Genomic DNA, 23,322 nt, shown 5'->3' with positions numbered 1-23,322 from the left:
TTGGCCTACTAGTCCCTTTGCGATTACTCAGCTCACCAGTGTGTTCTTTCTTCTTCATGATATTCCAGACAGTTGGTTTTGCCAATGTCTCAAATGATTTTATTCTTGTTTTATGGCATCATAATTGCTTGTTTCACTTGCACATTGACACAGCTCTTGTCCTCATGTTGAACAATGGACGCTACATAAATAATGAAACCCACCTGAGGAACCACAAGCATCTGTGATGCCAATTATCCCAAACATTATGGTGCCCTGAAATGGGGGAGGACTGTGTATTAGAAGTGTCATTTGTACATGTTGCACAGACTCTGCACTTTAATCACATCTGAACTGGTTGATTTATAATTTTAACTTGTGGAGCACAGGGGTAAATCAAAGCAAATTGTGTCTGGACAAAGTGTACACACACACTATGATTTGATCACAAATCAGTATGACTAAAAAGAAAGAAAACATGCCACATGAACTTTAGAACAGGTAAGCTAAGCCTGTTCAGGGCCGGCCAGTACTTGGATGGGAGACCACCCAGGAAAAGCCTGGGTTGCTGCTTGAAGAGGTCTTGGTGAGGCCAGCAGGGCGTGCTTACCCTGTGGTCTGAACGTGGCTCCCAATGGCCCAGTGCAGTGATGGGGACAATGTGCTGTAAACATGGGACCATCCTTCAAACTGAGGTCCTGACTCTCTGTGGTCATTAAAGATCCCTGGTCATCCTTTATAAAGAGTAGGTTGTATCCCGATGTCTTGCCTAAGCCATCCACCGTAGCCTAATCATTCTGGCCCCCTAATCATCCCCCGTCTCTAATTGGCTAACTGTCTGTCACCCCTTCACCACCTAACAGCTAATGTGTGGTGAGTGTACTGGTGCAAAAATGGCTGCTGTTGCATCAATCAGATGTTGTGGTGGTTGAAGTGGTTCCTCACTCACGATGTAAAAGAGCTATGAGTGGTAAGGAAAGTAAAGAATTATAATTATTATTGCAGTCACAACGGACATCTTTCTATTATACATAAAATTTTTTCTTGTTGAAAAACGTTCAATGTTTTTGGCTAGTTTTTCCAGAGGTAAACATAACACTAAGGAAGGCTACAGTAAGCGAGAATATCAAAAATTGTAATCTGCAACCCATAACCCCCCCACCCACCCCCACCCCAATAAATAAAATCAAAGCAAGTGTCCGCTCTGTGAAATTGATCCAGAAAAGACAAATAAACTTATAAAATTCGATTCATTAACACTGCCATTGGGCTTAAACAGAGGCACAGCGGAAATCCTACTACCATTAATTCATATAAGCATATTATTGCTAATAACGTGCTAAATCTTAGATAAAATGTCTAAATAACAAAGTGAATAAAGTATATTAATAAGTCATTAGGAGGCATTGTAATTTATATCTATTAACGCTTGCATTTTGTAAAAATATAAAATGAGAGCCATTAGCTGTAAACACGCATTTGGCTGCAATACGTTATAAAGAGTCATTTACATGGCATCACCGCATTACAGCGATTTCCAGTTAGTATGTATTAAATAATAACTCATTTGGGTGCTTTCAGCGTTAATATAACTTCATTGATTTTTACATTTAAAGAAGTAATTAATGATGTTTGCTGTGATGCTATTTTAAAAAGTGATTAATTAATTTAATTAAATTAAACAATCGAGTGACCTTCCATGTTATAATTTCTTAAAGCAATCGCTCATAAAATAAAAACAAAAATGAATATCACATTGCCAACTGGCAGTGTTAAGTATGAGTTTCCATTTAACCTTGCATTTCACGGCAGCATAATGAACACTAAAATCAATGAGGAAGTGTGGGATTACATTAATGCATGACAAAATGGAAGTCAGTGTAGCTGCATCTTATTATTCACTGATAAATATTAATCTAGCCTTTCGTTTTCTTAATCCAATTAATTCAATTAATTAGAGCCAAAGCCTATCATGGGCACATAGGGTGTAAGTTATAAATTGACTGTGGATGGCTTATGAATTAATTGCAGGAAACATGTTGACGCACTGACATTGTGGCCTGCAGAGGGCACTCCTGCCACCCAAAAATGACACAGACAGAAGCAGAGGCCCAAGTACGAGCCCACTGGTTTATTTTGTTTTTTACCTTTTCCTTGTGGGAAATGCCTTTCTCCATTTCCCACAAGTAAAGCACAGTTCTGCACAACAAAAGCACACAATACTCTTCTTTTTCTCTTTGCCTTCTCTCTCTTACACTCCTCCTGGCAAGCTTTGTCTTCTCCCACCCGACTCTGGCTCCCAGAGTAGTGGCTGCTGTCTCCTTTTATAAGGCACCCGGAAGCGCTCCAGGTGCTTGTTGACCCGCTTCCGGCAGCAACTTCCGAGTGTGGCAGAAGAGCTACCCATAAGGGCTCCGCAGCAGCTGCAGCACCCCCTGGTTGTGCCCACAGATCCCAACAGGGCTGTATCCAACTCCAACTCTCATGGAGCCCTGCAGGAGTCTGATGCACCACTGCAACCCAGGGGGTCTGCCACCTAGCACTTCGGGGGAGGTAACGCTCTGGATATGCTCCTTCCCCCGGTCCTTCCAGTCCCAGCCATATGCCACAACATTCATTTACACAAGGCCATTTTAGAATTGACAGTTTACAGAATTTTAAAATCTTTATAATAATACATTTTATTTATATAGCGCCTTTCCCATGCTCAAGGCACTTAAAATGGCAGGAGTGTCCACCTCCTGTCTTAGAGGGCCGCAGTGGCTGCAGGTTTTCATTCTAACCCTTTTCCTAATCAGTTTTCACTGCTAATTAACTCCTTTTCCCTTCATTTTAATAGCCCTCTGAATTGATTTGTTTTTTCAATAAATGACAGCTTAACAGAAGTGAGATGTGAAACAAGACGACAGATGAACAGCTAAACTGGAAAGTCAAACTCCAGCCAATTTCACTCCATCCAATTTCTTAATGAGAAGCCAATTCTTGCTGTTAATTAAAGTCGTTACTGAATATCAGGACTTGTTGCTGCTCTCATTCTGCCACAGCAGACTGTTAATTTTCTGTGTTTTCTAAGACCACCATCAAGATGTTTTGGTGACCTGAGCAGACCAACATGACCGAGTCCTTCGCCTTTCTTTATTTTCAGGTTAGCTGGTCATGTGGCAGCTTGTTTTGTGTCTCATTATTGTCTGGCCGCTTATTAAGGAAAGAAAGAAATAACTAAAGGGTCTGAGTCACGTCCATTAAAACAAAGGCACAACAAGTTAACCAGTAGCAAAGACAGCTCACTAATTAAGAAGATGGTTAGAATGAAAACCTGCAGCCACTGCGGCCCACTAGGGCCGGAGTTCAACACCTGTGGTTTATGGTATCGATGGAAAGATCTGGGGCCTCATGTATAAACGGTGCGTACGCACAGAAATGTTGCATACGAACGTTTCCACGCTCAAATTGTGATGTGTAAAACCTAAACTTGGCATAAAGCCACGCACATTTCCACGGTACCTCATACCCTGGCGTACGCAATTTCTCCGCTCAGTTTTGCAGACTGGCGGCACCCAGCATCAAAGCAGTGCTACTGTTCCTGTGTGGTCACCCTTTCTTTCTTAGATCCACATTCCTGACGCGGCTTTATAAATACACTGAAACTAACTGCATATTGTTTATTAGTGTAATGCATCTGATTGTAATTAACCTGCAGCAATATAATGGTCCAGGGAATAGCCATAGTATTCCAAATACCATAAGTGATTTAGCGTTGTTACTCTCAATGCATCTTCTTCTTCTTTCAGCTGCTCCCATTAAGGGTTGCCACAGCAGATCATCTTTTTCCATATTACTCTCACTGCACCACTCGGAGTATTTATATCACTGTATCTGAGTGGGGAATCACAACAGCAGCTAATTGGAAAGAGAATTATTGGTATACAGCATGAAGCAGACGCTGCCTGAGCCAAGGCAAAACGCTTCAGAGACTTCCCTGTACGGACTTCGCAGTTTAGAAAAAGTTTCATTCCAAGAACTATAAACGCACTCAAACAGTCCATCAAGTGCTCCTTATAGAACTGTTTGTACTTATAAGTACAATTACCTCACTGTAAACTTGCACTACAGTTATTATCATATTTACATATGATGACGATATCATTTTTAAGATGAAATGCAGCAAAATATGTTGATTATATTATACAGATAAAACTTTAACTCCATTTAAATAATCTGTATTGTTAATAATTAAACATGTGAGGACACGGTGCCGCAGCGCTAGCTTGTTCAGGGATTGTTCCTGCATTGCGTTGTATTCTTGCTGGTGCTGACGCGACACTGGAAGGATAGACGGATATAATAATTAAACATGTACTACAAAGATATTTCAATGTTCCTTAAAAGTTTTTCAGCGTTCTAAGCTTACAAATGGCTTCACATCTATTACAGAGTTGATTGTGTGGCGATTGGGTATTTGGAGAAAGAAAAGTAAGGACAGGAATTGGAGGTTAGTACGTTTGAAAGAGACAGTACTTCTGTAATAAATTATTTCATTGAAGGTCGCGCATGGCGCAGCAAGCCTCTTGCGTGAGACATGAATAAGCACTGCGCCACCGTGTTCCCATGTTTAATAACATGCTTTCATTCCTATCATCATGAAAAAGATATCACGTATACATCTCAGTATTTTAATTATTCAGAAAGCTGTAATATCATGAATGTAATGGATTATGTGTCCTGTCGGAGAAAGAGAAAGCCCGTTTAAGAAGCAGGTAGTGATTCACACATATAGAGCACATAGAATAGAAGATCCATATTACTAACCGAGAATGCTAAACCGGATGGACGCAGGGACATCTGGCCATGGGCCGTAGCCGCAAAAAGACGTACTGCGCAGGCTCCCCAAGAAATGAGGGGCCGCGAGAAGCGGATGAGGGGCCGCGAGAGGCGGACAAGACCACAGAAAAAAGGAGTGAGCATAGAAAAAAGGAGTCAAAGAAATGAGGCGGCGCGAGCACAGAAAAAAGGAAAAGGCACAGAAAAAAGTAGTCAAACGCAGGCGCCGCACGAAACCCATTGCACACGAAACTAGCACACAAAAAAAAAGAAGACGCTCGCGCACAACAGCAAGGCACCCCCCCCCCCCCACAGGCACTGGACGGGACACACACCAAGAGGGGGATTTAACAAGCCCATGGAACACAAAAAAAAAAGAACACAAAACCACCCCACACACCCTACAAGCAACGGACGGGAGACACACAAAGAGGGGGATTCAACAAGCCCCTGGAACACAAAAAGAAAGAAGACGCTCGCGCAACAACAATCCTCATCCATCCACACATCAATAAGAAGTGACACCCAAAGCCACATATCTAAAGGAAACGTCCATATTAAACATACGTCATCTCAACACCTTCACACTAGGCAGCATAGGTGTCAGCATAGGTGGATCTCCTTACAATAAAGCACTATTAACCGTTCAACTGCAGAAACGGCTCCAAATTAACAGTGAGTGCGATCCTCCTTATTACTTATCCATATTTCGCACGCTGAGGAACAAACAAGTCATGAATACACGGTCACGGGTACAAAACGATTCGGATCGGATAACGGGACCAAACACACGAACACGAATGAAACAACAAAATACACGCCGGCGCATACAACGCGCTTCGGAAACTCCGGGAGAAAAAATGTCTCGGATCAAAAAATGCAAAGCTCAAGTAACCCCGTTACAGAGACGTGCCCAAATGGACAGACACAATGAACGTAGACGCATACAGCGCGTGTCTCAAAGTACTGCATCGAAACAAGCACGATTTCAAAAGAAAGAGCTCACGTCTCAGACATACAAAAAAGAGAGCGAAGAGACAGAATAAATGAACGCAGACGTGTACAACGCGCCTATGAACTGCCAGAAAACAAGCAAGCAAGACTCCAAAAGCAGAAAGCTCAACTGACCGACATACAAAAACGGACAAGGCTCGATACAAACAATGCACGACATAGACTGAAACAGACTTTTGGCAAAACGGAGGCGAATCAATTAAAAATCCAAAATAGCGCGTCACAAATAATGGACATGCAACAACGCAGCACTCAAACGCCACAAGCAAAACATGCCCGTCGCGGACATCAACGCCAGACACCTGCTAAACGCTTACGCCAGTTGGCTGACAACGCCTTCAATAATGAGTCCACTATTGAGGAAAATTCATTGGGATTAATGAATGTCATTTGCAATCATTGTCATTCACTTAACTTCCCAGAAGAAACAACTGGCAATACAAATAATGAATTTACACGTTGTTGTCAAAAGGGGCAGATTAGACTGCCTCCTTTACATTCATATCCTGAATATCTACAGAAGCTTCTAACTAACGATGTGCCTGAAAGTAAAAACTTTATGAACTGCATTAGATCCTACAATAGTTCATTTGCTTTTGCATCTACCGGAGTACATATCAGGCCACCAAAAGGCAATGGCCCATACTGCTTTCGCATATGTGGTTGACAAAACGCACTATATTATGTCCAAAAAATATTAATGTTAATCACATTAATAACCAGGTCATTTCATTACTTCCTGGAGAGACACGGCTCTTTCTAAGCTCTGACAAAGTTGACTCTGATGACGACAATGAACATCTGAATTTCCCCTTAGAATATTTGAACACTATTAACCCAGACGGATGACCACAACACAACCTTACCCTTAAAAACGGTGTTATTCAAGCAACAGTTCTTACAGAATCACATGCTAACAATACTGTTCTCATTCCTAGAATTGACCTTACGAGTTCTGACCTGGATTTACCTTTTACATTGAAACGCCGACAGTTCCCCATTAAACCTACATTTGCCATGACCATCAACAAATCACAAGGACAAGCCATGGACAAGGTTGGCATCTACCTCTCTGAACCCGTTTTTGGACATGGACAACTTTATGTTGCCTTCTCACGTGGTCAACGTTCATCTGACGTTAAAGTTAAAGTTATAAATGATCCATGCCAAGGAAGACTCATTCAAAGACAAGACACCATCTTTACTACTAATGTTGTATACAAAGAAATATTCCAATAAAACATTATTCTATGCCAAACACTCTATTTTTTATTTATATAGGCATCATCCAAACCTGCACACTATTCTATATCTAATTCATACATCTCACTCTTTGTCATGCCCCAACGCCAGGGGTTGGCGAGCGAAGCGAGCAGGGGGCGGAACCCCCTAGTCAAATACAGAACATAGCATTTAACGTGCTACTTTAGTTACAATGGGATTTGAGAAACTAGTAAATTAAACAATTTTAAGATGAAGTTTATGATGTTGTACTTTAATGGTAAAATAAACTATGTGATTAAAGTGGAAATTTCGAGATTAAAGTTAACATTTCGTGCTTTTTTCCCACTGTGTGCCTATTTTTTTTTGTCTGTATCCTAATAAGCTTTCATATGACACTCAGACGGTGGGGTACGACTCGCCTTTTCATGGCGACTTTGATATGTGACTTCTTTTTTTTTTCGGGCACTGTGCGACTTTGTGAACTTGAGCTTTCGAGTTTCTCCGACACTCTGTCACTCGATGAACGTCCTTTTGTTGATTATACCACTGTGTAAACCAACAAATAGTATGTTTTTCCTTTGCCTCCACTTGGTAATCACTGAAATTCTTATATTTTCCCCAGTGCTTTTCCCATTGTCTTTCCACAGAAGGCTATTTATATTGATTTGCATATTCAAATTCTGGGAGGGCAGGACAGAAGGCGCGTGCGTTACTTTTCACGCTGATCGGGATTTATGTAGCGGAAGAACGTGGAAGTTTGCGTACGTACAGATTCCTGCATCTGGATTTTTCTGTGCGTACGCACATTCCCGCTTTTGTGCTTACACCATGTTATAGTGTGAGTTCTACACACGGCGTTATACATGAGGCCCCTGGAGAAGAACATAAGCAGACACATTCAGGTAAGAATGTGCAGGTAGAATTAGGCTTTGGTATTCATTATAAACAGTGAATTCAGAAAGTATTCAGACCTCGTCACTGTCCGCACAGTTCGGTGTTGCGAGAAATTCGGATTTGAGTGGGACTGTCCCGAGTTCAACAGACAAATCCTGAGTCCCACACATTGCTTCTGAAAATCCTACCTGAACATTGTATGTCCTGAATAAAAAAAAAAATTTAATCCAATTTTTATATTGAATATTTAGCTGTAGACAACTTGGTGTTCCACTTTTTTTGAATACATTTTGTAACTGCCAGCTGAATCTGAGTGTTTGAATAGTTTGTGTTTGTGTACATCGTGTGCTCATGTCATTGTATTTTTCTCGTACCTATCATGGCGGCTCCTGCTCGTGTGTAATTCATTTTGTAAGTGAAGTGATGCTGCAAAAAACTTTGACTATTTAAATCTATGGTTTCGTATTAAATAAAACATAAAACATGTTACAAGTTATATCATACCCATTCTCTTCTATATATGTACTTACTTACATATATTTATGTGTTCAGATTATAAATGTTCATATGTCTATAATTTTAATTTAATTAAACTGATCTGTTTCTATTGTCTTCTTTAGTTCCTTAACATCTGTCCCGATCTGTGATTTTGTAAATCTGGCAACCCTGTTACAATTCATTATGTTGAAGATTTCATTTTAAATGGATAAATTTGCAATTTGCACTCATTAATCTTTAGTCAATAGCCCATAATGACAAAGTGAAAACATGTTTTAAGAAAGATTTGCAAACTTATGACCAAGCAAACACTGAAATCTCTCCTTCATATAAGCATATGGCACTACGGTTTGTCTCTCAGACGCCTCCTGTTTGCTTTCATTCTCCTTGAGATGTTTCTAGCACTTGATTGGAGTCCACCTGGAGCAAACTAAACTGATTGGGCATCGTTTAGAAAGGCACACGTGTCCCTGTGTATACAAGATCCCACAATTCTCAAGACAAAAATCCAAGCCGTGATGTCCAAGGAACTCTCTGTACACCTCTGCAGTCAAACTGTTGTGAAGCATAGATAAGGGCAAGGGGATAAAACCATCTGTAAAGCTTTAAGTGTTACCAGGAGCACAGGGGCTTCACTAATTATGAAATGGAAGAAGTCTGGAACCACCAGGACTCTTCTTAGAGATGGCTCTCCAGCCAAATGGAGTAACCAGACAAGAAGGTTCAGGGAGGTCACCACGAACCCAATAATACAATACAACACAATTTATTTTTGCACCAGTAACGGCACACTGCACGATAACGTTCAGTGAATATACTTGACTTGAGCATTCCTAGTTTTCATCCTCTTTCTCTGTACGTTTAGCATTTGTTTGGTCAGAGGTTGATGCACTTGCAGGTTGAGGACTACTTTGGCGCAACCTCTGTTGCTTTAAATGCACTTTTATAAATAAATAATCTAATCTACTCTAAAAATTGGACTTTAAATTACTTTGGAATAAAGCCTGAGATAAAAATGAATAAATTAAAACGTAAAACGTAATGTATCTTAGTATTAAGAGAAGGGACATTTGTGACTCTTTACCATCTAAAACATGCACCTTGCTGAAACTATACTCCTGTGTAAAACATCATATATAAACCCATTTTAAATAAGAATATAAGTAGTGCGCTCCCCGGTGGTTAAACCGATACACTGGATCGAGAATCGTTGTGCTTTCAGTCCCCACCACTTTACTGTCTGTACCCACTTAGTAGAAAAATGGAAATGTGAACGGGGTACATGTAATGTGTCTAAAGCCAGGCCTGGACGACTACTTTGCTCACTCCTTTGTCTCCCTTTCCCAGTTTAAAGAGTGAGAGATATGGAGGTAGTGATGACCTTAGCACCTTTAAGGTTCACCCTGCAGTTCCTGATCTCCAGTCCGAGCACCTGGTGTTGAGGCTTTAACAGGACTAGTTTACCTGTCATAGGCCATTGCACCGCAGACTTGAATTTAACATCATTAATCCGGCTTAACCCTACTTTGAAATTGTGGAGAAAGTGATGGGCTCTGAATATTTTCTGAATCATTTTGTTTATAATGAATGCCAAAGCCTAAACCACCTTCCATGAATAGTTCTGAATATGTTCTTCTCCAGGTCTTTCCACTTACATCATTGTACCTTAAAAGAGAAATATTAGCAGGTGGTTATTGTGTTCACTATATAAGAAGGACTGACTGAGTTATTCATTTATTGCTGGGTTAAGGACTACAAATCCTTTAAATAAGACACTCCTGCTTATGAATTCAGTACTGAAAGGAAATGTCACCACAGCACTGACACTCCTGAGGAGATGTCTGCCTTTATTAAAAAGTACATCAAGTGCAGTTCCTGCTCTGTTTTAAACCACTTAACTGAATGAATGATGCAGGCAGCTGTACTAGTGGTCTGAAGACGACCATCGGAAGTCTCATTACCCCATCTGCCTTGAGGAGCTTCGCCTGTGAGGCCCAGTTGTGGTAGAAGCAGCGTGATCGATTTTACTTGGACAAGATGATGCAGAGAAAAAGTACAAATCCTAGGGCTGCGGCTCATTGAGTATTACTTTACAAATGTCCAATTTAAACTATAGGCTGCATTTATTATAAGCAGAGAAACTACACAGAGCGTGCAGTTAGACAACAACTGAGCATGCCGGATAAAAGTTCCACTTAATGACTATCTATCATAGTTTAATATGCAGGATATTATAGTGCCTCTAGCATGTCATATTATCATTTATTCAGAATGAACTACAGACATTTTTTAATTAACACCACTAAAAATTTGATTTTTTTTTACATCAACTAAAGTTATCATCTTTTAAATGCAATGTTTTATTCATTATTAATTTCTAACCACAGTGCTCATTTGTCATTTCTCAACATTAGTAAAATGTCACTGAAAGCCCCCTTTATAGCTTCTGCGTATCCTTTAAGTGAGCAATCAAAAAATTAAAGAAGGAAAGTAAATGAGTCAAGAAATTAATGAAGATAGATAGATAGATAGATAGATAGATAGATAGATAGATAGATAGATAGATAGATAGATAGATAGATAGATAGATAGATAGATAGATAGATAGATAGATAGATAGATAGATAGATAGGAACGGTAGTATTAGATAGATAGATAGATAGATAGATAGATAGATAGATAGATAGATAGATAGATAGATAGATAGATAGATAGATAGATAGATAGATAGATAGGAAAGGCACTATACAATAGATAGATTGAAATATAAAAGGCACTGTAGATAGATAGATAGATAGATAGATAGATAGATAGATAGATAGATAGATAGATAGATAGATAGATAGATAGATAGATAGATAGATAGGAAAGGCACTATATAATAGATAGATAGATAGATAGATAGATAGACAGACAGACAGACAGACAGACAGACAGACAGACAGACAGACAGATAGATAGATAGATAGATAGGAAAGGCACTATATAATAGATAGATAGATAGATAGATAGATAGATAGATAGATAGATAGATAGATAGATAGATAGATAGATAGATAGATAGATAGATAGATAGATAGATAGATAGATAGATAGATAGATAGATAGATAGATAGATAGATAGATAGATATGAAAGGCACTATATACTATAGAGAGGATGCTATCCAAAAGTTTGTTGGGCTGACCTGCTGTCCTTTTAGTTGGTGCCCTCACACGTGGTTTTTGTTTTTTCCTTGATGCATTAAACATAGTTGTCCGGCTAGTGACCCCACATTTTGAAGTAGCTTATGCTATTCTGTCCACCAGTCACAAAGGATAGATAGATGGATGGATGAATCAGTGTCAGTGTACACAAAAGGGTATTTAATGTTGGCAGGATTTTATGTGATGTCATAGTCCTGAAGCAAAGCAGAGCTAGCATTCATTATTTGCATATCATTAATATTTTTCCACGGTATTAAAAAAGTTTATACTTTGTGTAACTTTGGAAAGCAGGGTAGGTGAAATTTTTCTGACCTCCTTTATAAGATGAGAGTCAATTGGGAATAATTTGGTAAAATGAGGGCAAATGTCGAGATCAGCAGAAGAGAACGGCTATGGCGTGGGACACTTCAGATGTACACAATGTGGCTTTGAGGGTGCTCCAGTGGTTTAGTAATCCTGCAAAAAACACCCAGAAATCTGATGGAAAGTGCAGTGCGAGGCTCATTGTGATGGAGGCAGACAGCTTATGACACATGCACGTCGGCCATGTGCCTTAATTGAAAATTGGATTGTGAGTTATGAAAGGTCTCCTGTGTGTGCGGGTTCCTACAACTAGAGCCATGAATAGAAGCTTTTTCTTTTAGGTGAAGTAAAGTAGACATGAATTCAGACTCACCTGAAAGTTTCATTTTTGGTAAATTATTTTTATATACCGTATATATATTTTAATATACAGATAGCCCTTGCTCTACAATGTCAATATTTAATAAAATATTGAAACGTACAGGCATTGGCAAATTTGTTGGTACCCCTCCATGAAATAAAGAATAAGCCACAATTGTCTCTGAAATAACTTAAAACTGACAAAAGTAATTGGTGCCTATCATTGTTCCATATTTAACAAAAATCAGACATTGCTTTAGAGTTTTGATTCAACAGAATATTTCAGATTATAACACAAATGAAAATGGCATAGACAAAAATGTTGGGACCCTTAACCTAATGTCAAGGGTCATCACTGCAAACAAGCAGTTTCTGGAGCCCTCCATGAGACTTCTGCACCTGTTGATGGGTAGTTTTGCCCACTCCTCCTTAGCAAACTTCTCCAGCTATGTCACGTTTGAAGGGAGCCTTCTCCAGACTGAATGTTTCACTTCTTTCCATAGATTTTTGATGGGATTCAAATCAGGGCTCATAGAAGGCCACTTCAGAATAGTCCAATGCTCTTAGTTGTGTGTTTTGGCTCATTATCTTGTTGGGAGATCCATGATCTGTGACTGAGACATAGCTTTCTGACACTGGGCAATGCATTTTGCTCCAGAATGTCTCAATGGTCTTGATATTTCACTGTTCCTTGCACAGACTCAAGGCACCCAGTGCCAGATGCAGCAAAGCAGCACCAGAATATAACCGAGCCTCCTCCATGTTTGACCGTAGGTTTGGTATTCTCTGTATGTCTGTGGACATATAGCTGATGTGACTTGGCAAAAAGCTCCAGTTTTGTCTCATCTATCCAAAGGACATTCTCTAAGAAGCATTGTGGTTTGTCGATATACATTTTAGCAAATACCAGTCTGGCTTTTTTATGTTTATCTTTCAACAAAGGAGTCTTCCTCGGTCTTCTTCCATTGAGCCCACTGACAGTCATAAAGCAACAGATGGTGCAATCAGACACTAATGGAGTTCAGCTGGAGTTGTATCTCATTGAAAATTGTCCTTCGCTTTTTGTCTACCATTCTCACTACCCTTCTACCCATTCTGAGGTCGACTTTCTTCTTGTGGCCATGTCCAGGGAGGTTGGGTACAGTACCAAGGACTTTAAACTTCTTGATAGCACTTTCAACTGTTGTTACAGGGACATCAAGCTGCTTGGAGATGATCTTCTAGCCTTTGCCTTTAACATGCTTGTTCTGATGTCCTCAGACAAGTCTCTCCTTTGTTTTCTCTGGTCCATGTTCAGGGTGGGACACCCGATGATATCAAACAGCATAGTGATGACTTTTTTCCATTTAAATAGGCTGAATGATTGGTTACAAGACAGAAATATGTGTGATACTAATTAAAGAAAACAGCTGGTTTGAAAAATTACTCAAAACCAGTTATTTAGGATCTTCTCTAGGGGTACCAATAAATGTGTCCAGGCCATTTTAGAAGATCTTAGTAGAATAAACAATACTTGATCTCTTTTCATACTCGCTTTGCTTTACACAATGACATAGGCATGCAGGTCTACAATTGCTTTTTATTTCATCACTTTTCAGGAGGCAGACAGCCATTTTTCATTAAGACGTACGGGGACCAACATATTTCTCCAAGTCTGTAAACTGAAACAACATATAGCGGGACTATTTCTTCTTTGAAAAATAATAGGAAAGATTGTTAATGTGAACCTAAGCCTTATTTGAATGGGATTAGATTTACACCAGGATGTACGGTCAAGTAATTATTACCTGTAATTTTAGTCCCGTACAAATTGTTCATGTAAGTAGCAATTTATGGGCTGTGGGTTCTCATCTCAGTGGAGCTTTTTACATTCTATAAAAAGTCTGTAAAAAATCACCCCAGGATAAACTAGTCCAATGCAAATCACTATGTCAGTGAAATTCCATTCCTCTGGAAATGGCGTTTCCCCTGTAATTTTAGAGGTTTTCGTGGAAAGTATGGACACTGCAGAGGGTCCACGGCACTTTGTTTGTTGTGCCTAATGCAGTCACTGTACCATTTTCAGGTGTTCGATATGTTCTCTTAAAGACTTCCTGACACAACTCCTTAAATCTGCCCATTCCAAACTGAATGATTACGTACCATTTTCTCAAACTGGGTTTGAGAACACCATTCACCTCACCCTACTTCACTGGTGACCCTTCCATACCCTGGTTGGCTGCCATGACTCTTTTCTTGTTATGGAGAGGAGCAATAGTCACGTAGCTACAACACGTGTGGCTATTGTGAGGTGACGACATTGTGTAACCGTAGAAGGCACACCTACCTCTGTCATTTCTTCAGGATATATCTCATCCCGTGAGAATGCATGGCAAAAATTACAACATTGTGTGGTGACTTTACAGACGCATGTCCTGAAAGCTTATCTCACCTGAATAGGGCTTTAATGTCACATTCCCCCCACCTTATTGCACCTTTATAACCTAAAGAGCAAAGTTAATACATTACAAAGCAATATAAATGAATAATTTAAAGAATAAACAGCAGTTAATTCTTGAGAGTTAGCAGATGATGCTGCCACCACTATGGTCCAGCTCTGAAATGGTACAAGGTGTGATCAAAAATTATGGTAAATATTTAAATAAAAAAATAATTATTACAGTAAAAGACACATTGCCATTAATCCCCCTCAGAATACTCCCCCTTGCTTCAAACACACTTATCCCATTGCTCTTGCCACTTTTTGAAGCAGTCCTCTTTCGTGAGTGTCTTTAGTTGCACTGTTGTGGCTGCCTCAATGTTCTGCACGTCAATCAAGATCCAACCTCAAGGTGATGATGATTGTGTTTTTTGACTTTGATGGAATTGCGCAAGCTGAGTTTGTACCCAGGAACTCTGAATATTAATATTTTTAAGAAATAATGTGCCTAGAAAACGACCTGAGAAATGGGAAAACGATTTCATCCTCCGTTATGATAATGTTCCGTGTCATACATCACTTCTGGTATGGAAATTTCTGTCAGATAAAAATATTACAGTGTGTGCTTATCCGCTTTATTTCACTGGATCTGGCACCACGTGACTTCTGGCTCTTCCCCAAAGTCAAATTGACCAAGAAAAGTAAACGTTTTGAATCAATTCAGGACGTTGAGGTAGCCATGACAGCGCAACTAAAGACACTCATGAAAGAGGACTTCCAGAACTGCTTCAGAAAGTGGCAAGAACGATGGGATATGATTGTTCGAAGTGATGGGAACTATTTTTAGGGGGATAAATGGCAATGTGTCCATTACTGTAATCCATCCATTTTCCAACCCGCTGAATCCGAACACAGGGTCACGGGGGTCTGCTGGAGCCAATCCCAGCCAACACAGGGCACAAGGCAGGGAACCAATCCTGGGCAGGGTGCCAACCCACCGCAGCCATTACTGTAATGATTTTTTTTTATTTAAACATTCACCATATTTTTTGATCACATCTCGTATTATGTCGTTGATGAGCGGTTCCTGGTTTCCTCCAGAACTTCAGTCGTGAGAATCTTATTTCTAGCAGTCAGTTATTTTTTTTTTCTTTGAGAAGACAAAGAGGGTTGCTTGTTGTGGCAGGAGCCTTCAAGATGGACCGTATTTTAATTATCGGAGGACTGATGAGCAGGATATTTAGGAATTGTATTGTCCTCCTCAAAACTGTCAACACTTTTTGCAGAGTAATATGTCTGTGAAGATTCTCAGTCATCCAGGTGAAATTATCTGGTGGTTGAGTCATGGCAACTGGACTTCTTCCTTGTTAGATAGATACGTTTCACTGCTCATCCAAGCAGCTACTTCAGTCTGAGGAATGTTGTTAGAGACCATAAATTTATCCTCCAGGTTAGTTTCACTACACACCTGCCCTGAATAGGCTCCGTTGAGTAAAACAAAGGAAAGGGAAGGTGTGGGTAGATGAAACCATCACACGGTTGTTAAAGCCCCTCCTACGCCCAGAGAGTGGGTCGTTAAGAGTGGTCCACCTGGTGGAGGTATAAATTTGGCCTGATTTTCCTGGGGAGAACAAAGGTGGAGGTCTTAGGCATAACCTGTCTTCAATTTATCATGCTGCCCTTTCATCCAATCCCAAAGAAAACCAGGCCCAATTTATATCTCCACCAGGTGGACCACTCCTAATGACCCTAACGAGGGGCTGTTAAAGGTGTGACGGTTACATCTACCCACACCTGTTTTACTCAATGAGCCTATTCAGGGCAGATGTGTAGTGAAACTAACCTGGAGGATAAATTAATGGTCTCTAACAACATTCCTCACACTGAAGAAGCTGCTTGGATGAGCAGTGAAATGTATCTATCTATCTATCTATCTATCTATCTATCTATCTATCTATCTATCTAACAAGGAAGAAGTCCAGTTGCCATGACTCAACCACCAGATTTCTTGCAGAGCTTTATCAATAGCCAACTGGATCGGTGACAAACCAATGTGGGAAGCTATGTATATGTAAGGCCTCTCACACACATACTCTGTAGCAGAGGAGTAAGAGTCGCTCCATTTATCATGGTTAGCTTCCTTTATTTTATTATACAGTAGTGTACAATCCTATTCACATTTATTATACCTAATATTTAGCTCTCATACAGATTTTTTAAAACTTTACATTCATAAAATTATAGCTCTGTTGGAAATTTTTGAAGTACAAAGGGCTCTGTATACAATATGTTGATTTTGCATCCTAAAGTATCTATTCCATTGTGACAATTTTACTGGATAGGTGAGTGTGACAGGCACCTCCATATCACTCTGTCAGTTGTCATCTCTACAGGGTGCTATTAAGCCAAACTCAAATGATGCTTAAAAATAACCTGTGTGAAGATGTTTGTTAAAATAATGTATTAATTGAACCTGGGACTTGTGATGGTGCCATTATGTTTGGGGCTTGGGGGCTCAGTGGTACCCCCTAGAGATCACATCATATTACAAACAACATTATACAGTGATCCCTCGCTATATCACGCTTCGTCTTTCGCGGCTTCACTCCATCGCGGATTTTAAATGTAAGCATATGTGAATATATATCGCGGATTTTTCACTGCTTCGCGGATGTCTGCGGTCTACAGTACGTATGCTTCCTCAGTTGATTTGCCCATTTGAATTCAAACAAGGGACGCATTTGAATTCAAAGAAGGGACGCTATTGGCGGATGGCTGAGAAGCTACCCAATCAGAGCACGAGGTTAAGTTCCTGTGTGCTGCTGATTGGCTCAGCGACGGAGTGCTGCATTAACCAGGAAGTCTAATCTCACTCATTCAGCATTAATGTGCCCAAGCGCCAACAGAAGATGCAAATGATAGCAGAAAAGGTAAAAGTTTTGGATATGTTGAAGGAAGGAAACAGCTACACCGCTGCAGGACACCATTACAGCATCAATGAGTCCACGATTCTTTTTATTTAAAAAGGAGGAAAAGCATATAAGATCTACGGCCGCAGTGTCCTTTAATCAGGGTGCAAAACGAGTTGCAAGTGGACGTGATAAGGCAGTAGTCTGGATGGAATCTGCTTTAGGGATTTGGATTGAAGAGTGCTGGAAGAAGAACAACGGCGGTGCTAAACAGTCGCCTGAAGAGGCTCCTTTAGAAGAGCTGTAACGCTCTCTTTTGTTGTGCAGTAAAATTAAACTCATCGTTATCGGACAAGTCGTCGTGTCATTGTTGGTGAGTAACCATAATTAATTATTTACGTACAGTACTTATTACATGTACATAGTTTAGTGTCACTGTACACACATTTTACTGTATACAATTTTTTTTGCATTGTACGTATTTATTGCTGGTGGCCTGTCTGTCGTAATGGCTGTAACATATGTGATATTGGAGACGCTCGATATCTTTAAAATAATATTTAGGTTTTACTGTATATAAACTGTGTTTACATACATAATTTCAACGAATCTTACCTACTATCTAAGAGAATACAAAGGGTTTATGCTGTATAATTGTGCGTGAAATGTTTATAATAGTGTGGGAAAGTTTATAAGTGCTTAAAATATATAAAAAGAACCATATGAACATATGGTTTCTACTTTGCGGATTTTCTTATTTCGCGGGTGGCTCTGGAACGCAACCCCCGCGATGGAGGAGGGATTACTGTATAAACAAAACGCAATAAGACGCAATAGAACTGCTGCATGCAGTAGTTTCAAAGAAAAAGGGAATGAATGCAATTGGCTAACTAAAATGTATTCTCACCCATGTAAAAATGATTGACAGGTACTACACCTCTCTCTCCGAAACATCCGGTTTTCATTTTTCTTATGTTTGTGTCTGATAATGCAGGGAGGAATGAGAGTTCCAATGTGTTGTAAGGTATTTAGGAAACTAATAGATACATTCAGTCAAAAAGGAAAAACTTTCGTTAACTTTAGTGATGTTATCAATTTGACTGTAGAGAATAGATTTTTACTATGATCCATTTATGACACATTTAAATGAAACAGGGAAAACAGTAGTTTTTGAGAGAAATAAAATAAAACAATGTAGAAAGTAAACATGGGAAGGAATAAGGTCTTTTGTTAGACATATGGTAGTGATATGCTGGCAAGCAACTGGAGAAGAAGAAGAAGAAGAAGAAGAAGAAGAAGAAGAAGAAGAAGGATTTCACCTGGGTTGTAGGCAGAAAGAAACATGGCGTTCTTTCAAATCGAGGAAAGCGGATGGTGTTTTTGTCAGAGTTCGGAGGATGGATGCCCTTTTGAAGGAAGTAGGAGGGAGGATGGAGTTTTTACAGAGGAAGGATGGCATTTTGTCCCACAAAGAAGGGTCCTAAAAAGGATACCATGCCCAGGGTCTATTTATGTGTGTTCTTCTCCATGATTATTTTAATGATGCTTTGGATATACCCATTGTCTTTAATATTTTCCTCATGACATGCTTTATCCACTTCATTATCCTCATTGCTGAAGATGTAGTAGATGAATAGTTGGGGACATATAAGAGCAGAACGAAGGGAGAACTGATAATGAAGTGGATAAAGCATGTCATGGGGAAAATAATAAAGACAATGGGTATATCCAAAGCATCTCCCCAACTAGTCATCTACTGCATCTTCAGCAATGAGGATGTGATGAGATTTAAAGGGACACTGACAGGAATGCCTTACCTAATGCAATACCAGTAGGATACTTGCCAAGTGCAGAAATGACTGCTGTCAAGCTATAGAATATCAAACTGGTACAAGTAAGAAATAGCACTTTTTCCATTTTCTGTTCTGAAATCCCTTGCTGTGACACTTTCAAAGCATTTTCAAGTAAAGCCCTGAGGCTAAGTGGCACCCCACGTCTAGAATGTCAATTCTCACCAAACCATGCTTGTTGCTCCCCTTCCACCTCAATCGCCAGTCCAAAATCGGCCAACTTCACAGCAGCTCCCTTTGACTTGGACGCCAGTAAGAGGTTTTCAGGCTATAAATAAATAAAAAAAAACAAAAACAATAATAATAGCTGCATAAATAAGAGTAATAGAAACACAAAAATAAATAAACAGAAAATCTGATCCACCAGCTGCACATAACTAAGCAGACATTTGCTGTTCCCTTAAACTAACTGCAGGATTTTTCATCAGTGTTTTTAGTGCAGATGGATTGTTCTGCCAGACTTCCACCTCCTCATCTATTCATCTGCCCACCAAGCCACCCACACACTCACCTATAAAGCAATTCATTAGATTTATTTTTCCCCCCCTGCATCTCACTGTAAGCTAATACTCAACCACCCACTCAAAACAAGAGAAAATCAGGATCACTCTTCACCAATTTTCATCCAGCCCCCTGTCAACCCTGCTCAGTTTCTCTGTCGCCCTCATTCTCGGCCAGTGAAGAATTTACCATGGATTGGCATGCGCGGCTTTTCGGATGTTGTTACACGTGAGTCAGAGACCGGAAAGGCCTCATACTAATGAATAATCAAGCATTAAAGCAACCAGAAACGAGTGTCCAAGGTTTGAGTGGCACATCTGGTCAATGTCTGTGAGTGGAGTTTGGAAGGTTCACACTATGTCTGTTTCCTTCAGAACTGCAGTTTAACTCCCACATTCCAAAGACGGTGTAGGAGAGATAAAGTGGCAGCTCTGAACTGGCGCTGCGTGATTGTGACAGTGGGTGTGTGTAAGTGTGTGGGCACAGCGATGGACTGGTGCTCCATCCAAGATTGTTTTCCACCTTGTGCTTGATGCTGCTGCCATATGTTTAGCAGCCCCCACCATCATGAATTGGATTAGCAGATTTGAGACTGTTACACTATGCTATGTTACGTTATGTTATGTTATGTTATAAACTAAGAGACAGAGCTGGAAATTACAGGGACAGCATTAGACTATATTGAGACGAGTTAGTTTCACCCTACAGATGATGTGCTGTCTTAAATCCAGTCCTGCTCAGTACGAGGAGAGCTGCAGGTTCAGACATTGGGTGGATATGTTTGGCTGAAAAGCTACCATCTGTGGGATTATGACTGAATGCCTCTAAGTCAGGGTCCCTCTTAAATGTGATGATACCCTAGCACAGCAGAGCTTTGGTGGGTCAGGGATAGCCGGAGGATGGACAATCCCAGGAGCGGAGAGCCATTCAAGATGGGGCAGAGGAGCAGCCGCTCCTTCTTTTTCATCTGTACTGAACGTTTGTGGGGAACCCGATGCTAAATCATTCATGAACTCCCAGTATTACTCCAACAACCTCAGCTTTAGATGATCTTATTACTATTGTCAACAGAAGGAAGTGTTGTACTGCTTCTTTTATTGATATGCTAAAAGCATTTGGTACAGTATAATGGAGAATAATATTTCTATTTAGGTGAGCAATTTTTTATTGATGTTTAACAATTTAACTCTTTTAGGGTGGATGTCGACTTTTGTCAACAGGAGTATACCGTATATACTCAAGTATAAGCCGACCCGAATATAAGCCGAGGTACCTAATTTTACCTAGAAAAACTGGAAAAACTTATTGACTCGAGTATAAGCCTAGGGTGGGAAATGCAGCAGCTACTGGTAAGTTTCAATAATCAAAATAAATACCAATAAAATTACCGTACATTAATTGAGGCATCAGTAGGTTAAATGTTTTTGAGGATTTATTTCAAAGAAAAACAGTAAACTAACTCTATAAGTGGATAAGAGGGTCAACAAAAACAATATGGTATCTCTCTCGCTCGCTCTCTCTCTCGCACGCATGTGTGTGTGTGTGTCTCTCTCTCTCGCACATGCGTGTGTGTGTACTGTACACTCCAGCTTTCTGTTGGGTTGGCGGGGGCAGCGGAACGTGATTCGAACATAAGCCGAGGGTGACGTTTTTCGGCACATTTTGGGTGCGGAAAAACTCGGCTTATATTCGAGTATATACGGTACTTGCAATTTGGGTCCTTTTCTAGAAGAGGCCCTGCTAATTTCCACATGACAACGCATCGCATTTCGCACTCTCGTGGTATTGTCATGAATTATGAATTGTACTTTTTTAATAGATTATATCGTAATATTTTGATAAAGTCTGCATGTTATCTTGCAAAAATTCAGCTGAATACTGTAATGAGAAAATCCGGTGTATGTTAACATTATTTTTATGAAATTCGTGCGCAAGTTTATACAGTCCACACATACCAGTAACAGTGTTTGACATAACCACCACCTCTGGACTTCTGTCCTTATTAACTGTTAGCTTTTGCCTTTAGCACTCTAAGAACGCATTTAAATGAAAGTTTCTTGATCTGTGACCCAGTCCTGCTGCTACTTTAGCACGATGTGAAGCATTGATAAGAGAGCCAGTGTAATCTAATGTGGCAGAATCCTGACTCCAAGGGTCCTGTTTATCAGTAACTAGCAAGGACATGTCATGAGAAGTCATGAAACTAATCACGTACTTCTGTAACTGACACATGTATTTAAGAAGTGTTATCTGTCCATGTACAGAGTGACTCCACGTATGTGTCAATAAAGGCATTCTTCTCATCCTGAACTGGCTTTATGATATACTTTGACACTTTCTGTACTGTTTCTTTCATTTTGTATTATCAGCTATTCAAAAACTGGCAGCATTCCATCACTGTTTTGCAAGTTGCACTTTATAATCAAATGTTAATTCTGATTGCTGTCAAAAGAAAACATATGATACTTAGACAATTTTATTATATTGTTTATGATAATCTGAATATCCATAACCCTCCCCAGGAAAAGTGGATGAGAAAAGGAGATGAGATAAGATAATGTGAATATTGTTACTTTGAATGGATCCAGCATTGAAAGAGTAAGCGAATATAATTACCTTGGTATATGTCTTGCTGAGAAATATACCTTAAAATCTTTCTTTTACAGAAATAATTTGTTTCCCTGTGCACAGTAGGAAAGAATTGTCAAGACTATTTTTGCTTTTAGGTTATGGTGATATATAATATCCAGCAGACATGCTTCAGTTCCCACTCTTAGGCCTCTGCCCTCAGTCTGTCACTCTGCCCTTAGATTTATTGCTGGTGACAGTTTCAGTACATTCATCATTGCCTGCTGTATGGTAAGGCTGGATGATCTTCTCTATCTGTAATATGAGATATACGTTAGCTTTTGTTTATGTATAAGACCCTTACTGGTTATTTGTAACCTTTTATTTCTTCTGTACCAACTGCAACCAATGGACTCTGAAATTCACTAAATTACACTTCACGTTCCATAAGTTTTGACTGAACTTGGAGAGTTTGCTTTCAGTTGTTTATTTGCACACCAGTCAATAATCTACAAGATACTATACTTTAAAGCTCAGCTCTTTTGTATGAATTTTAGTTTTTCATTTCAAACCACTTTCCCTTAGTATGTTTTTAATCATTTTTCTTAACTCTATTACTTTGATTTCTATATATCTCTTTTATTTTTGCTGTACTTGAGTGTATTGCAAATGAGAGTTTCTCTCAATGTTAGATAGATAGATAGATAGATAGATAGATAGATAGATAGATAGATAGATAGATAGATAGATAGATAGATAGATAGATAGATAGATAGA

The 23,322-nt window shown here is 39.6% G+C and overlaps 1 protein-coding gene across 2 annotated transcripts in view; it reads right to left on the bottom strand.

Moving 5' to 3' along the window:
• The window catches only part of camk2a (calcium/calmodulin-dependent protein kinase II alpha), a 432,468-nt gene that overhangs the window by 91,181 nt on the left and 317,965 nt on the right, over positions 1-23,322 (bottom strand). For both annotated transcript variants that reach the window (XM_028813039.2, XM_028813038.2), the window contains exon 7: positions 19,642-19,744. In XM_028813039.2, coding sequence (XP_028668872.1) covers positions 19,642-19,744 — 103 coding nt within the window. The remainder of the gene's footprint in view (positions 1-19,641; positions 19,745-23,322) is intronic.

This window comes from Erpetoichthys calabaricus, chromosome 11 (genome assembly GCF_900747795.2).
Source record: "Erpetoichthys calabaricus chromosome 11, fErpCal1.3, whole genome shotgun sequence".
NCBI lineage: Eukaryota > Metazoa > Chordata > Cladistia > Polypteriformes > Polypteridae > Erpetoichthys > Erpetoichthys calabaricus.
This window is presented reverse-complemented; position numbering and strand designations above follow the sequence as displayed.